Below are 18032 nucleotides of genomic sequence, written 5' to 3' on the forward strand. Positions count from 1 at the left end.
ATGCTAAAAATGTGTCCCCAGTTTGCACTGACTTTAGAGCCACAGGCCATATCTTCCAGTGAATAAAGTTAAGCAGCTAGTGTAGCCTCCTCCCTTTTCCCAGAGCTGGGCTGCCCTCACCATCACCACGCCACCCCGTTTCCCAGGCACCCTCGAATCCTCTACGGAGCTGGGAGCTCAGCCGAGCCTCAGGGTCCGGCGGCAGGACAATGGCCCCGTTGGCACATCCGAGACAAACGCGCCTTGTTGGGCCAGCGGCGGGGGCGCGACGCTGCGCCCCGGCGCGCTGAATGCGGCTTCTGTGCGACCCGGGCAGGCGCAGAGGGGAGGGGAGGGGGCCGGGCCCCGGGGCGCCCATTGGCCGCGGCGCCGGGGGGGCCGGGCCAGGCTGGCGGCAGCACCTGGCCGGAGAGGTTGCGGCGGCGGCGGGGGCGGGAACATGGTCCAGGCCCGGCCGAGCAGGGGGACCCGGCGGGTACGCCCCGCCGCCTTAGTAAGCGCCCGGGCGGCGCGGCCCGGGGCCGAGCCTGCACGCCAAGGCCGAGAAGGACGGGGACAAGGTACGTCCTGGGGGCCCAGCACCCATCACCAGATTGCGCCCTGCCTCAGTCTACCCCCTGGGGTCCAAGCCCGCGCTGCCCACGCCCGGAACTGGGGCTGCGCACGCCAGACTCTAGACCTGAGTGGTGAGGGAGTGCTACACTACCGCTTTGGGGCTCACGCACCTGTCCTAGCTGACAGAGGGTGGGAAGGCTGGGGCCTGCGGGGGGGCGGGGAGGGGGGTGGCGCAGGTTGGTGCTCGCCCGGCCCTTGGTTTCTTCCCCACGGTCCCATTTCCAGGGTTTACCCAGTCCTTGGTCTTGGGGCGGGTGGGGCTGGAGCTGGGCTGGAACTGGGAGTTCATTAATCATTAATCTTGGACATGGTGCCAGAGCCCTGGGGGAGGAGGGGCAGGGATCTTCCCTCTTCCCACCAGCCCTCCCCAGAAGAGGGGCCGTCAGAGCAGGGGCTGGGCATCAGCGTAAATAATGGATCCCCTCTGCCTGGGGAAGGTCCTGTCCTCTACCGCTTAGGGGGCAAGGCCACCAAGGAAAGGCTTGTGGGAGTGGGATAAACTCTGGTATCCAGGAATGGCCCCGTAGGTAACCCAACAGTTCCCTTGTTCCCTGGACCAGTGCTCAGAAAGGGGGTCCATCTTGGTCTGCCCCCGTTGGTGCCAAGCCAAGGTGCTTTGGTAACATTACAGAACAAGGCTGTGGTTCCTTCCCAGCAGGGACCCCCTCCCACCTGCCTAGAGCAGGAGAGGTGATGGGCACACATCTGGCTGCAGTAACCCACACCAGTGGGAGGGAGGGAGAGAGGGTGGCAGACCTGACACCTGATCACCTGGGTTGCCCCGGTGACAGGTGCCATGGAAATCCTCAGGAGGACAGTCCAGTTCCAGAATCCAACCTCTGCCTTTACAAAGAGGGTGACATAAGGCCCAGAGACGGTAAGGCCATGGGCAGGCCTGAGCTGGAGCAGACCATGTGCTGCTGCATTGTCCCTTGCCCCTCAGAGGAGGCATTGTTACTAACCCTATTATCCAAGGGGGGAAACTGAGTTTCAGGGGGATTCGGTGACTTGCCCAAGGTCACATAGTTCAAATGTGGCTAAACTGACTCCAAATTCAGTGGCTTGCCCGAGTCCCCATTTCAGGACCCCAGCGTTGCTCAAGATCTGTCTGCCCTTCTGGGGTCCTAGCCTCTTAGACCTTCCATGGCTGCCCCCAGCCCCCAGCTCAGGACCCCTCCCCCCTTGCCTCCCTAGCTCCCAGCTCTGCCTGACACTCGGGGGGTGGGCAGGCTGCTACCCTGGGAGCAGAGACAACAGAGCCCTGTTCCCAGCTGCCACCTCGGACTGCTTCCTCCCTGCTTCTCACTTGGGCAGAGCCCTGCCTGAAGGAATCCCTGTGGACAAAGAAGCACGCCTGCCTCCTGTGCATCCCCTTGTCTGATGCGCATGGGTCTGATATTTGAGGGCATGGGTCCAATCCAGCAAGGGAGGAGTGTGTCCTTCCCTCTAGGCTTTAAGGGACTAATTGTGTCACCCTGGTGAAAGAGGCAATGATTAACCTGGGAGAACGATACACAGATGTTGGAATTCCAGGCATGGCAACAGGCTTGTGAAGGGCTTCTTGCTTCCCTCAGACTGAGCAAGGAATATGGACCATCCCTGTTTAGGAGCCCTGTCCTACTCCAGACAGGGAGGGCAGGATGGAGCAGAGCGCCCATGGGGGTCAGCAGGCTGGGGTCAGGGGAATAGCCAGGTGAGGAGTGATGGTTCAGAGGAAGTGGGGTTCCAGAGGAAACATGCTTTCCTACCTGCCAGCCCCAGGGCAGAGATGGGGTGTGGCTTGGGCACCCCCAGATCTGATCCCAGTGGTGCCCAGACTTGCCATGGGACCCTAGGCAAGTCCTTCTCTCTCTGTGCCTTGATTTTCTCAGATGTGAAATCTGGGAGTCAGGGACCTTGGGTCTGGAGCATGGGAAGTATGGGTGCTTGGATGGGGAGGGTGGCCCTCCAGGAGATGGTACTGGCGGGTCCTGCCTCTCCTGCCAGGTGGATCTAGAAGGGTCATGATAATAACCCGAGGTGTGTGCAGAGGGCTCCTTATGCCTCACCCCGTTTGATCCTCACAGCAAACCCGTGAGAAGGTTGAAGTATCCCCATTTGTTAGGAAACCAAGGCTCAGAGAGGGGAGGTCACCTGCCCAAGGTCGCCCAGCTGGGGAGCTGGGATTTATAGGCAGACCTCTCCAGGATTAGTGAGGCGGGCGGGAAGATCCAGGGCATTGTGCATAGCAAGTGCTCAGCACCTTTTAAAAAACCTTTATATTTTACATATTTTTATGCAAACAAGTGCATGATATCCCTTTAAAAAACATTTCAGTCATGCTAGAAGGTAAGGAGAATGATACTACCAACTCTCACATACTCACCTGAGGGCTTCTCAGTGATTTTGAAGCTAATAAAGAAGGGACTGACTACTTGCTTAACATGTGTTTTGCCACTCTTCAGTTAGAGCTACTTTGGGGCGACTCAAATCTGCCATCAGGAGGGGTGGTGATTTTGCCTGGACAAAGCAGCGAGGCAAGACCTGTGGGCTTGCTCGTAGTTCTGAGCCTCGGTGTCCCCGCCGTCACATGAGCTAGCAGGTGACACTAAGCGTGTCTGTGTGGTTGCCATTTGGAACCGTGGAAATAGGTGATTGACCCTGCAAGATCAAAAAGTTTTCTAGTCATCAAAGAACACTGCCTTCTTAATCAGCTGCCAGGCCTGGTACCCAGCTGCAGCCATTCCCCCAGCCAAGGGGGCAGTAGGAGCAAGCTGTCAGGGCTCCTTGACAAGTTTGGAGGTGGTCCTGAAAGCTGAAGTGCCCCTCGGGAGATCCTCCCCATCTCTACTCCAGCACCCCCTCCAGAGGGTCTCAGAGGGGGGAAGCTTCCAGATTCTTGCAAGTCAGTCCCCCAGCACTCCTGGATGGAGGGCCAACCTCTCCATCTGCACCTTCAACTGTGCAGCTCACACTTTCCAGCTTCTTCTTGGTCCCAGACCCTTGCTGTCTCTTCCCCATTTTAGGACACTGAGGTTCAGAGAGGGCAGCATGCCTGCCGTGGTCACACAACAAGGTGGGGCATGGTTCAGACTAGCCACGTTTCCCTCCTCCTCCAGCCAGACTGCAGGTTTTCAAAATGGAAACGTCGTTATTTTAATTTTTTCCAAAGTAATACAGACTCTTTGTAAAACAAAATTATATGTGTGTAAGTATATATTTATGTGTGTGTATGTGTGTACATATATGTGTGTATATATGTGTTTTTTTACTTCATTATATATTATGGGCATCATTTTAATGAGGACATATTAGACCATTTGGATGAATGTCACATATTTTTAACCATCCCCTCTTGTTGGACACTTAAGTTGTTTCTATTTTTCCCCTTCGCTAAATAATACTACAATGAACATCTTTGTGCTCCGTCTCAGATCTCTTGTTAGATTTTCTTCTTTGAACAAATTTCCACAGGTAGAAGTGCTGGGTCTGAGGACGGACACTTTTAGAGCTATAACAGTTGCTGTCAAATATGCATTCTAAGCACTGTAGGGAGAGTCTTTCTGCTCTATTCTTAAAGTCTCCTCCATTGTCCCAGTAAGATTCCCTTCCAGCCACAGGAAACAGCCCTAAGACACCCTCACTCCACCACCATCTCTGCCAGAGCCCTGTTCCTATGTGTGCGCACTGAACAAACAGCATGGATGCCCATCAGTCAGGGAATGGTTCACAGGAGCAGTGGTTCCACAGAATATTCTGTAGCCGATGTCTTTGGAGGCCCTTTATCTGCTCATTCTGCTCATATTCCACTGGCCAGAATTCAGTCACGTGAGGACACTGAACTGCAAGGGAGAATGGGAAATGTAGTTTAGCCATGTACCCAGGGAGAAAGGGAACTAACTGCCGTTGGAAATTGGAAAACACACTGTAGCTTCTGCCGCTGGGGCCCCCTACCCCAGCAAGTCTCCCTGGCCACGCTCCTCCCGCCTCCAGGCTGGATCAGGTGTTTTCTCTGTGCTCCAGGAAGCCCTGCCAGTGTGTCCTCTATCACAGCATCTGCAGCTGTCAGCTTGCTCCTCTCCCACGTCCAGCACTGAGAGCCCGAGCTCCGTGCACCGGGCATCAGGCACCCCAGTGCTGGGCACAGTGCAGGTGCTCAGTAAATACCTGCAGAACAGATCAATTTAAAACTCATTGTGATCACAAAACGATGTCCATAATCTATTGACATGTGAAAAAAACAAAATGTGCTCCCCAACAGAGACACCTCCTATTGCCTCTATTGATAGAAAAAATGTGAGGAGGCTTGTGCCGAAGCTTTAAGGGTGCTGCCCTCTGGGGATGGAGCTCTTTATATTTTTCTGTAATTGTCTGAACTTTTTTTCATTGAGCATGTGCTGCTTTTATAATTACAACAATTTTTTTCCGGTGGGGGCAGAACCAGCCGGAGCCGACGTCACTGACACTGGGGGAAGAGACCCCTCTGGCAGGGCTGGAGGCGCAGGTTCTGCAATCAACGCTCCCACTCTGGAAAGCTTGGCTTCACGTGGCTCTTCTTTTCCTTTTTTAAATTTATTTTATTGAAGTATAGTTGATTTACAATGTCGTGTGAGTTTCTGGTGTACAGCAAAGTGATTCAGTTTTATATATATATATATATATATTCCTTTCATATTCTTTTTCCATTATGGTTTATTACAGGATATTGAATATAGTTCCCTGTGCTATACAGTAGGACCTTGTTGTTTATCCATTCTATATATAATAGTTTGCATCTTCTAATCCCAAACATTTCTTACTTTAGAAAATGCTTTTATTGAGGTGTTTTCTTCATACTTCCCCAAACTGCTTACTAAATATGTAAAAAATCAGAGTAGTGTTTTATATCATAGCTTTTGATAAAAGCAATGAAAAGAGCCAAAGTTCTTGAGATTTTTTTTTTTTTTTTTTTTTTTTTGCGCTACGCGGGCCTCTCACTGTTGTGGCCTCTCCCGCTGCAGAGCACAGGCTCCGGACACGCAGGCTCAGCGGCCATGGCTCACGGGCCCAGCCGCTCCGCGGCATGTGGGTTATTCCCGGACCGGGGCACGAACCCGTGTCCCCTGCATCGGCAGGTGGACTCTCAACCACTGCGCCGCCAGGGAAGCCCTTGAGATATTTTTAAAACAGTAATTGAGTCACATTTTCCTCTTTACCGTATCAAGATGCTGTTGTTTTATTGAGTTGCCCTTGTCTCAGACTTAAACTATCTTGAACTATTACCATGTTGTAATTGAGATAAAAGAGGAATTTGCTTTGCATCAGCACTAATTGGTTTATCAATATCCTGTACCATTTACATTTTAAAACTGAATGTCTGTAAGATGGTAAGGCATATCTGTACAAAGCCTTACAACTGGTAGTGTATAGGAAGCTGTTCAGAGTGTTATGTCTGTATTATAGCCAGTTTTAGGCTATGGTCACTTATCATAATCGAAAAACTAGTTACTAGTAACTTGTCCAGCCTCTAGACTAATTTTATGGGAGAGGAAATGTAAATTTCTGGAAGAAAAATTGCATACAAAATTAATTGGTGTTGACATAGGATTAGAGCATTAGTATGCATTTGCATCTTTAGAATTTCATCTTCGTTTTTCTGGATGTTAATGAATATATAATAAAAAAGTAAAAGCCTATGTTATGCTACACTGAAATTTCCCTCTATCTTTGCCAGTTTATCTTATATTCCGCTTCTTACTTTGAGTGTCACTGGATCAGAATGTTCCTTAGGCATCCTCTGGCATTCCTCAAATAATTTTCCTAGCAAAACTCTTATTAGATGATCATTTGCCATTCTAAAATGAAGTTTTTGTAGCATTAGTGCTTGTGTAAGTCTAACCCCAAAGGTCAGCTAATAAAGAACTGTATGAAAATCAGTTGAATCAAATTAATTGAATAAAATGTATACAATGCAATGCATGCATTGGCTACTAGAGTAGGGTTGTTATCAAAGAGGAAAGGAAGTGATCAAATTCCAAATAGAAATATTAAGAGCAGAAGCAACAAATAGATTTTTCCTTATTGTTGGCCTTGATCTACTATGACAAAAACAATATTTAGAAATATGAAACTTTCAATGTTTAATTTTTTCAAAACTATATATTACTGTTACAGATATATATGTGTGTCAATAAAATATTTATATGGCTCTTCTTTACTAGCTTCCCACTCTTCCCACGATCTCACCTCTTGCTCAAAAGCTTTCACTCCACTCCTACATGGACGAGGTTCTTACCCCTCTGTGACACTGGGCTTGTCACGTCCCCTCCCTGTGCCTCAGCTTCCTTATATACAACAACGTGGGGGATCTAAAGGGCTCTCTGCAAAGATTATGAGGGTGCGTGATGCATGGGAAGTCCTGAGCACAGAACTGGGCTGTGGTCCAGAGTCCACGCTCATAAACCAGCATGTCTGCTATTTGATGCCAGCTCTGCCCCAACTTTCTCCCATGCATCCGTCTTCAAGCTAGCTCAGCCCAGAAAAGATAAAACATCTCTATCCCATGCCCTGGACCTGGTTCAGCACTCAGGGAGATCAGGACTCTGGGCCTCCCCTGTTTCGTGGGTGCTTGCTGGGCTGCTCCCCGGCTGGGTGGGGCTTTGGGGGAAAGAGCATTCAGAGCACACTGTCAGATGCCTGCTGCTCCTTGGGAGGGACTGGCAGCTGCTCGTCCTATGAAAGTGCTCGATGTGGGATAAATGACCGTCACAGTAGGGAGGGTGGGAGGGAGGGAGACGCAAGTGGGAAGAGATATGGGAACATATGTATATGTATAACTGATTCACTTTGTTATAAAGCAGAAACTAACCATCGTAAAGCAATTATACTTTTATACAATTGGAGCAATTATACTCCAATAAAGATGTTAAAAAAAAAAAGGAGGGTGGGAGGTAGATGTAAGAGGGAGGAGATATGGGGATGTATGTATATGTATAGCTGATTCACCTTGTTATACAGCAGAAACTATCACAACATTTTAAAGCAATTACATTCCAATAAAGATGTTAAAAATTTAATTAATTAATTAATTAAAAAACTGATGGTGATACCTGGGTTCCTAGAGCCCCACGCATGGGCCATGGTGGGAGCTCTGGGCATCAGTGCTGACGGAAGGATGTGGGGGGCTTTTCTGGGCACCCCCTGTCCATGGGCAAGGCTGAGCGAGAACAGACCTGAACCCAGCAAAGAACAGGATGCGAGAGATTCCAGTGCCTGGGCTGAGCCCGAGGGCCTCTGGCCCCAAGAACTGCCTCTTCCTAGGGAGACCTTGGGAAGGATCAGCATCTCTGATCAGCCCAAATTCCTCAAGGCTGGTCCAGGGTGTCCTGTGCCACCATCCCTCACACAGGGTGGAGGCAGGACAGGCAGGATTCCGTACCGTACTTCTTTGATAAAGGATTTGGAGGTCAGAGAGGTGGAATCTCATCAGACTCAGTACCTCCCAGCCCTGGTCAGGTACTCTTCCTCCAGCAGGCCTTCCAGGTTGAGTTGCTTGCTCTCTGGGCTCTCACAGATTTTAGGCAAATCTTGGTCTCAGGTTGTGTCTTGGCATCTTTAAGCCCTAGAGTTTGGGAAGTCCCTGTTTTGACTCTGGTTCTGTCTGCTCTTTGCTAACTGTGTGACCTTGGACAGGTGATTTCACCTCTCTGAGCTTTGGTATCTTTACCTGGGGAGTGGCTAACAATGGTACTTGACTCATAGGGTAGCTGTGAGACTTAAATGAGATGTGATTGGAGGAGAAATTAGCTTCCCCAAACTCACCTGCCTCCCTGTCCCTCCCATGGCCTTCAAGCCGGTCCCAGGCTCTCTGCCGGGCTCGGCGGCTGCTTGTCCTTGGCCCAAGGACGCCAGGGGCCTTGCTGAGCCATTGGATAAAGGAGCTGCCTGGCTGCTGAGGTCCAGAGAGGTTTGGGGACCACCCAGGGGGCAGAGGGCCAGGGCAGCACCTGCAGGGTACAGGGACATGCCACCTGCTCTCCCCAGGGAGGGAACTCATGAATATTCACACCCACTAGAGCATGAGGGAGCCAGCCAGCACACTCCTGGGTGTCATTGGAGCGTTCCTGTTTCCCAGTGACCACAGAGGCAGCCTGGGAGTCAGATGTGGCTCAGCCAGGGAGAGGAAAGGGGCATCCAGACACGGCCGGAGGTGAGTGTGTCTTCCTCTGTCTCGCGCACAGGCCCCTGGGGGGAGCAGGACACCCTGGGACTGAGGCCTGCCTGGTGGTGATGCTCTAGGCAAGAAGGTTCACCATCCCGGGCTCGGTTTCCCTGTGTGCATGCTGTGGGGGATGAGTCCTGTTTCTCCTTTGTTCCCTGGAGTGTGCTGGTCCAGCCAAACAGGAGGATTGCTGGGCCTGGCCAGGAGCCAGCCATTGGCACAGACGGAGGGTGATGTGGCTAGGGTAGCCCAGAAGGAGAGGAATAGATAGGGTGAGCTAGGGAGGGGGGATGGTCTGCCCTGAGTGCCTGGGACTGTCACCACCATAGCAGAGGAAAGAGACTCAGGTTCTGGCCCTGTCTTTGCTACTGCTGCACTGTGTGACCTTGATGGTGGCTCTGCCGTTTCTGAGCCTCAGCCTCCTTGCTGCACTGTCTTCCAGGCTACAGGCCGTGAGGCTTGGGCCAGGCTGAGATTGTCCTTGGTACCCCATGGACTTAGACCTGGGACCGTCAGCTGCCTGCAAGCCTCAGCCTTCTGTGATGGAACATCCAGCTGTGCACACCCTCCTTCCCACGGGCTTGGGCTGGGCCTGGGACATGCCAGGCAGAGGCCGCCATGGACAAACAGGAACATGCACATTTCAGGCCAACAGATCTGAACTCGAATCCCAGCCCTGCCCGCTGCCTTGCTACCCTGGGCAAGTCACATCACCTCCCAGAGCCTCGGTTTCCCCATCTGCAAAATAGATGTGACAGTGGGGTCTGCCTCCCAGGATAGCTGGGTGGAGTCAGTGAGATGCTCTGGAGGAGACCCCATCCCAGGGCCTGGCTCATAGCAGGGTTCAAAAGTGAAATCAGGGGCTTCCCTGGTGGCGCAGTGGTTGAGAGTCCGCCTGCCGATGCAGGGGACACGGGTTCGTGCCCCGGTCCGGGAGGATCCCACGTGCCGCGGAGCGGCTGGGCCCGTGAGCCATGGCCGCTGAGCCTGCGCGTCCGGAGCCTGTGCTCCGCAACGGGAGGGGCCACAGCAGTGAGAGGCCCGCGTACCGCAAAAAAAAAAAAAAAAAAGTGAAATCAGAGGGTGGAAAGGGCCCAGGGCCCAGCACCTATCAGGGCAGGGCCCGGCTGGTTTTGAGGAAGCCAAAGTTGGGGAATGAACAAATGAATGAGGGAAGCAGGGATGGGGGTTGAGGGGGCGGTCCTGGGCGGGGCCAGGCAGAGCCTGATTGGTGGTCCTGGGAGGCAGGTCTGCCCCCTGCTGCCTGACCTGCACCCAGAGCCTTGCCAGCCGCCTCCCAGAGTTCCAGAAAGTGCCCTGGTGAGTGGGGCTCCTGGGGCAGGGGTGGGCCCCGGGGTTTTTTAGAGGGCAACAATCCGAATCCCTCCCCATTTTAAAGTCAGAGAAACCGAAGCCCAGGGCCCCACTCAGGGTTGGGGCTCACATCTGAGGCTCTGGCCTGGCCCAGGGCTCTGTCCTGATATTTGCTGGGACCCCTGAGGAACAGGAGGCTGGTGGGGTCACTTGAGGCAGGGGGCAGGTCTGTGCTTGGTCGGGTTGGGGGCAGCCACTCCTTGTTCAGGGGGAGACTACCCTGAGGGCGACAAAGACAGGAACCCAGAGCAGGTCCCCACGCTCTTTGAGCGGTAACTATGCGCTAGTCGTTTTGCCAGCAGGAAAAGCCAGCACTACCAGCTTCCCCACTTAACAGATGAGAAACTGAGGCTCCAAGGGGTTCCTGTGATTGAAACACAGGCCCGGGGCTTCCAGGTTGGCTCCTCCCCTCTCCTGAGGCCTCTTCGTGACCAGACCTTCGCCAGCTGACTTTACCCACCTCGCAAGCTTTATCTACTATTTAAATATAGTAAATACGTGTTATTGCCTTTTTCTGATTAAAAGTAATACATGCTCCTTAAAAAAAATGCAACCCTTACAGAAATGCATAATATAGAAAACGATTACCTTTTATACCCCTCCCCCAGCTACGCAGAGAATACCACTGTTAAAACTTAGAATATGCCCCTACAGTGGTTTCTTTCTGGGCCTATGTATATTTACCTATTGCCTATATGGATTTGGGGGCATAGTGTTCCAGAACTTTCTTTTTCCACATTAGTAGATCATGGTGTGTTTTCAAGCAAGTCCACTCAGCTCCACCTTGTTTCTTTTTCTTTTCCTTTTTTTTTTTTTTTTTTTGTTACGCGGGTACAGATGCCTCCATCTGGGAAGGGGCCTTGGTTTGTGGAACAGGTGCCCTGCTGATGGACACTGAGGTTGTTTCTAACTTTTTTCTGACCAAACCACCATGAACACCCTTGCATGGGTGACTTTGCCCAAGTGTTTTTGCAGAATAGTTGGAATTGGAAGAGCTTGTACCTGCCTCCTTTGATAGGAGTACCGGAGACTCTCTCACACTCTCGTCCACCCTTGACCCTGTCCACCTTGCCCACCTAAGAGTGAACAGAGATATGTCATTGTCACCAGGGAAGCCAAATTCCCTCTTATATAGTTCCTTCCTCTGCAAATTTCTTCTTCATGTCCTTTCCTGTGAGGACAACTTTCTAGATGAGAAGCGGAAAACTCAGGGGCTAGTCAGGCAGACCTGGAGTACCCATTCTCTGGGAAAGGTTTGTGGGTGCCTCCGGTCACTTTTCCAGGGGGAATTACATAGGGTCCTCCTCCAGGCTGACTGGCTGACCTCTGGCTGCAGGGTCAGTGGTGACGTGCCATGCGTGTGATCACGGGGCAGCACGCGTGATCTCTCTTGGCCTCTGGGGCCCAGGGCCTAGTGCAGCATGCACCACAGCAGCAGTGGAAAGTTTTGGACCTTGGCTTTGTAGCTAAGGGGCAGTGGGAAGGCTCCCAAGTCCCAGCTCTCTCCTGGACCCCCCATGGCTTAGCCTGAACTGCCCCCATTACAGCTCAGGCCTCAGCCCCCTGCCGACAGGGTTGCCACAGTTAGACCTAAAACCTACTACCCCCCAAACTGAAAACAAACAAAAAAACCAGGACATCTAGTTAAATTTGATATTCAGAGACATATTGAATAATTTTTAGTATAACTATATCCCTGGCAATATTTGGGACACGTGTATACTAAAAAAAGTTTTATTTGTTGTGGGGTTTTTTTTTAATTTTATTTATCTTTGGCTGCTTTGGGTCTTTGTTGCTGCACATGGACTTTCTCTAGTCGCATGAGCAGGGGCTACTCTTCATTGCGGTGTGCAAGCTTCTCATTGCGGTGGCTTCTCTTGCTGTGGAGCACGGGCTCCAGGCACGCAGGCTTCAGTAGTTGTGGCACACGGGCTCAGTAGTTGTGGCTTGCAGGCTCTAGAGCGCAGGCTCAGTAGTTGTGGTGCACGGGCTTAGTTGCTCCATGGCATGTGGGATCTTCTCAGACTAGTGCTCAAACCCGTGTCCCCTGCATTGGCAGGTGGATTGTTAACCACTGCGCCACCAGGGAAGTCCCTATTCGTTGTTTATCTGAAATTCATACTTACCCGGTTAACCCTGCCTGCCGGCAGTTGGAGAAAAGATGGGCATGTGGGCAGAGGCCGGGCTGGCTGTGTGATCTGAGCCCTCTCCTTCCTCGCTCTGAGCCTCAGTTTCTCCATCTGGCTCCCCTACAGATCCCATGGGCACGGGGGCCAGTAAGGAGAGATGAGGAGCCTTGGCCCCTCACTGGGAAGCTGGGAAGGGTGGCACGGGGGACAGGTGGGCTGGCTGGGCCTTCTGAAAGGTGAGGGATTCGGGCCCAGGCCCCTCCCTGTAGACAAACCTGGCCCCAGGCCTGGGGGGACAGAGCACTGGGAAAGGGTCTTCTTTTCCTTTTTACTTACAACATGATTTCATCATGAAGCCCCAAAAGGTGTAAAAAATAAACTAATGAACACCCACGTACCCACCACTCAGCTTAAAAGTTAAAACAGAACCAGGCAGCAGAACCTTCTCCCTGCCACACTCCCTAGCCTCTCTTTGCATTGGCTTTGCCCAGCGGGTCCATCTGCAGCCGAGAGTCTTTCTGTCCCTGTCTGGACCTGCTGGGGGGCCACAGAGCTGGCAAAGGCAGGTCCCAATGTTGAAGGCTGCCTCTCAAGCCAGCCAGGCCTGAGATGGTGGTGGGGGCTCCCTGCGGCCAGCCCCCTAACGCTTTCCCTGCTCTGTACTCCCCACAGGTGTCTGAGATGCCGCTGCCACAGAAGAAGCGCTGGGAGTCCATGGCCAAGGGGCTGGTGCTGGGAGCACTCTTCACCAGCTTCCTGCTACTGCTGTACTCCTACGCCGTCCCCCCGCTGCACACTGGCCTGGCCTCCACGTGAGTGGCCCTGCTGGGCAGCTGAGGGCTGGGGGTGGGGGAAGGTTGGCTCCTGCCCCCGTGACCACGGTTACCTCCTGGGTGGCCACCCTGTGCCCTTCATCATGCTGTGCCAGGCAGAAATCCCACTGAGAGCAGAACACCCTGTGGAACCCTAGGCCTCAGTGTCCTCATCTGTGAAGTGGGTATAGTAACAGAGCCTGACATGGAGCATAAGAATCAAATAACACCATCTGCACGGTGGGCTCCAATGGGGCCAGGAGGTGGGGAGGACCTGTCCAAGAGCACACAGCTGGCACAGGCCTGGATTCAAACTGGGGTCTGTCTGCCTCCAAGCCTGGTTCCTAAGCATGAGTCCACCCCACCTCCCCACAGGGCTGTTCTGCCCAGGACGCAGCACAGCCTGTGCCCTTAATTGGAGGTATTAAGTTGAACTAGAGGAAACTGCTAATAACTGACCATTTTCGGCCTGCAAAGTTTCATGTGGTCCTACCTAATGCTAATTCATGATAAATGTACTTAACAGTGGCCATGAATGAGACGTGTTATTGTCCTCACAGCAACACCATGAACAGGCTTATTGTCCCCGTTTCACAGATGAGGAAAGTTAAGGCCAGAGAAGCCAAACAACTGACCTAGGCCTTGCAGCCTGAATGCAGGCCCATCTGGTCCCTGGGCTCCCCTGCCACACACCCCACCCCCAGCAGCCCGCTCTCTAGACCTGGGGTAGCAGAGCCCAGGGTGCTAAGTCCTGAGGCTCTGCCACCACTCCATCCCAAGCAGGACCCCCGAGGGCACAGCACCCTGCTCCCCGGCCCTGAGTGAGCCAGAGGCACTGACCCCGGCCAACGGCTCGGTGGGAGGCTGCCAGCCGAGGCGCGACATCGTGTTCATGAAGACGCACAAGACGGCCAGCAGCACGCTGCTCAACATCCTGTTCCGCTTCGGCCAGAAGCACGGGCTCAAGTTCGCCTTCCCCAACGGCCGGAACGACTTCGACTACCCGGCCTTTTTCGCACGCAGCCTGGTGCAGGACTACCGGCCCGGGGCCTGCTTCAACATCATCTGCAACCACATGCGCTTCCACTACGACGAGGTCCGGGGCCTGGTGCCGCCCAACGCCACCTTCATCACTGTGCTCCGCGACCCCGCCCGCCTCTTCGAGTCCTCCTTCCACTACTTTGGCTCCGTGGTGCCCTTCACGTGGAAACTCTCGGGCCGCGACAAGCTGGCCAAGTTCCTGCAGGACCCAGACCGCTACTACGACCCCCACGGCTACAACGCCCACTACCTCCACAACCTGCTCTTCTTCGACCTGGGCTACGACAGCGACCTGGACCCCGGCAGCCCGCAGGTGCAGGAGCACATCCTGGAGGTGGAGCGCCGCTTCCACCTCGTGCTCCTGCAGGAGTATTTCGACGAGTCGCTAGTGCTGCTCAAGGACCTGCTGTGCTGGGAGCTGGAGGACGTGCTCTACTTCAAGCTCAATGCCCGCCGCGACTCGGCAGTGCCGCGCCTCTCCGGCGAGCTGTACCGGCGCGCCACAGCCTGGAACGTGCTGGACGCCCGCCTCTACCGCCACTTCAACGCCAGCTTCTGGCGCAAGGTGGAGGCCTTTGGGCGCGAGCGCATGGCCCGCGAGGTGGCCGCCCTGAGGCGCGCCAACGAGCGCATGCGCCGCATCTGCATAGACGGCGGCCACGCGGTGGATGCGACCGCCATCCAGGACTCGGCCATGCAGCCCTGGCAGCCGCTGGGCACCAAATCCATCCTGGGCTACAACCTCAAGAAGAGCATTGGGCGGCGGCACGCGCAGCTCTGTCGGCGCATGCTCACACCCGAGATCCAGTACCTGATGGACCTGGGCGTCAACCTGTGGGTCACCAAGCTCTGGAAGCTCATCCGGGACTTCCTGCAGTGGTGACGCCCGCCCGTGGAGGAGGGCTGAGCAGGGGCCCGCTGGCCTCCCCCCACGGCCCTCCTGGTGCCACCCCAGCCCCTGGGGTGAGGCGGGGCTACTGCAGGGGTGCGACCAGCCAAGGACTGGGCCCACTGCACACAGGGCCTGAGATCAGTATTTGACTAATTATAGTTTTTGGTTTTTGGTTTTTCGTTTTTTAAATTAAATCCCCTTCCCTCCAAAAAAGAATGTTCTATTTTCTGGCTCCCCTTAAAGGGGAGACTTCAGAAGTAAAAGAATTTGATGTGTTTTTGTTAATCAGCCTCAGTGGTGCTGACTGGCGGGGCCCTGGTGTGTGTGGGATGACTGGTCGGGATTGGGGGAACCCAAGGGAGCATGATGGGCACCTGAGCGTGTCTGTGGGGCAGAGCCCAGTGGTATGGCAGGGTTTGGTGTGTATCTGTCACATGCTGAAGCCCTGTGTGGTTGAAGGGGTCCCATGAGCTACCAAGACCTGGAAGATTGTGTGTGTGTGTGTGTGTGTGTGTGTGTGTGTGTGTGTGTGTGTGTGACAGGGAGGTGAGGAGAACTTGGTGGAGCCGTGAACAGCAGGCCCAGGGCCCAGGCTAACGGTTCCTCGTGCAATCTCATTAGTCCTCACAATAATCCTTTGAGGTAGGCACAATTACCATCCCATATTACACATGTGGGATTTGACATTCTGAGAGCAGGAAGGAAATGCTTGAGGTCATGTTGCAAGATGTACCAGACCCAGTACTAAGCCATCTCTCTGGGAACCCAAACCCTTTCCATAGCCAATGTCTGTTCACCCATCCCTGCCTGCCCCCTTTCCCCTACTGACCACTCCAGGCTGCCTCACCATCTGCTTGTGCTCTAACCCTACCTAAGTCCTGGGTTTTCCCCTTCCACCCTGGAGTTCAGTTTAATTAATCCAAAAAACATTTTATATTCATTAGATGTCTGTAGTGCGCCCCAGCCTTGAGCTGGCCCTGAGCAGACAGCAGTCAGCAAGTTGGCTTAGACCCTCCTGGAGCTCATGTCCAGAGAGCAACCAAGGCATGTCGGGTATGATCAACCATGGCAGGGGTGTGTCAGCTCTAACCATCTGCTTCCGTCAGCCTCCCCGGGGAACAGAGGCCCTTCCTCAAGTCTCTAACCAGTAGCCAGCAGCCAGATATGAAAGGCAGAAACCACAGCCAGGAGATTCTTTACTGGAGACCTGTTTGTGGCAGGTTCCAAGCCAAGTGCTTACATAACTTATCTGAATACCTACAACATCCTAGCTTTATAGATCAAAGCTCAGAGAGGTTGAGTGACCTACCCAAGGTCACACAGCTAATTAGGGCCAGGGTCAGAATTCAAAGTCAGATCAGTCAGCCAGATCACTCAACCTCCCTGGGCTTGAGTCAATCTTCCTCCTGGGAGGAAGCTTCTGGTCCAAGGAGGGTAGGAAGGAGTTAGGGTGACCAACTGTTTCACTTTTCTAGAACTGTCCCGGTTTTAGCACTGAAAGTTCCCACATTGAAGGAAGTGCCTCAGTCCTGGGCAACTAAGACAGTTGGTCAGTATGGGACAGGTTTGACCCCACCAACCCTCTGGGACCACTGCCTACACCCTCATAATATTCCTTGTGGCAAGAAATTAGCACAGCCTTGGAGTCTTTATTTAATTCATAGGGAGAAAAATAAGCAAAAATAAATAAATAAAACTGACAACATCTAAGACTATTTGCAGGAAAAGATGTAACTGACCCCACATTTATTAGAGAATTCTCCCTCCTTTTATTAATCAAAGAGAGACGTGACTCAGTGCAATATGATAGCTTCCTGGGTTTGTGGAACCCCATAATTCTATTTCCTTGGACCCCTAAGGGCCTAGAAATGCCCATAATAATATTATATATAATTACATTATTTATTATTATTAATACTGGCCCTTTTAGGTCCTTTCAAGATCCAAGGAGAACAGTTCTGGCAGTTAGTAGATGCTAAGAACATAAATTACTTCATCAGCATTTACTATCTGCCTGGTTTGTTTTAAAAGCATTATAGTTATTAACTCCTTTATTAATGTAATTAATACTTTGATAATGAGTAGTTGCCAGGTACTGAGCAACCACTCTGTGCTCAGCCCTGTGCCATGTGGGAACATGCACAATTCCCTTTGCTCCCCCAAGGAGGTGACTGACATGCAGAGAGGCAGAGCAACCAGCCCAGGGTCACCCAGCCAGCAGCCATAGAGGCAGGATGCAAACCTAGGTCAGTCAGATGCCGAGGCTGGTGCTTGCGGCCTCCAGACCTTCAGCGCCATTCCAGTTGGCCACCTCAGCCTCAGGACTGAGGGCTGTCCCATGGCTGAAAAAGTATGAGGTCTCCAAGGGGCTCTGCAGGGGTAGCCTTCAGGAACCAGACTGCTCTTGCTACACCTGAGCAGCAGAAGGCGCCATGGTACCAAGTTCGGTCTTGCCTAGTTCTGACCTTCCTGGCCAGTGGGAGCTGGGGGCGCCCATGGTGACCAGGCATCTGTAGACCGGACACGTGAGAGCCAGGGCAGGGATCAAGGCTGCCCCCTGGGAGAAATTAAGTGAAACCACATGTCCCTCTCCGTTATGGGTTGAACTGTATCCCTTAAAAAGATGCATTGACGTCCTAACCCTCAGTCCCCTATGACTGACATTATCTGGATATAGGGTCTTTGTACATATAATCAAGTGAAGACAAGGTCATTGGAGTGGGCCCTAATCCAATATGGCTGGTGTCCTGATAAGAGATGGAAATGCCATGTGAAGGCACAGACACACAGGGACAACACCATGTGAAGACAGGCAGAGGTTGGCATGATATAGCAACAAGCCAAGGAACGCCAAGGGTGATGGCCACCTCCGGAAGCTAAGAGGCAATGAAGGAGTCTATCCAGAGCTTGAGGGAATGTGACACTGTCAACACCTTGATTTCAGACTTCTAGCCTCCAGATCTGTGAAAGAATAAACTGTTGTTTTAAGC

General features: G+C 52.8%; 1 protein-coding gene across 9 annotated transcripts; it reads left to right on the top strand.

Moving 5' to 3' along the window:
- The first annotated feature begins 390 nt into the window (after positions 1-390).
- On the top strand, positions 391-15327 carry GAL3ST1 (galactose-3-O-sulfotransferase 1). 9 transcript variants are annotated; one of them, XM_049697798.1, is made up of 4 exons: positions 8398-8529; positions 8649-8782; positions 12970-13109; positions 13890-15327. In XM_049697798.1, the coding sequence occupies exons 2-4, from the start codon at positions 8735-8737 to the stop codon at positions 15031-15033; spliced, it is 1332 nt and encodes a 443-aa protein (XP_049553755.1). In that variant the 5' UTR covers positions 8398-8529; positions 8649-8734; the 3' UTR covers positions 15034-15327. The 9 variants fall into 9 exon arrangements, with proteins under 9 accessions (XP_049553758.1, XP_004283769.1, XP_049553755.1 ...); XM_049697799.1 differs by having other exon boundaries at positions 8406-8539; XM_049697801.1 differs by lacking the exons at positions 8398-8529; positions 8649-8782 and adding an exon at positions 391-560.
- The last annotated feature ends 2705 nt before the right edge of the window (positions 15328-18032 follow it).

Source organism: Orcinus orca, chromosome 15 (assembly GCF_937001465.1).
Source record: "Orcinus orca chromosome 15, mOrcOrc1.1, whole genome shotgun sequence".
NCBI lineage: Eukaryota > Metazoa > Chordata > Mammalia > Artiodactyla > Delphinidae > Orcinus > Orcinus orca.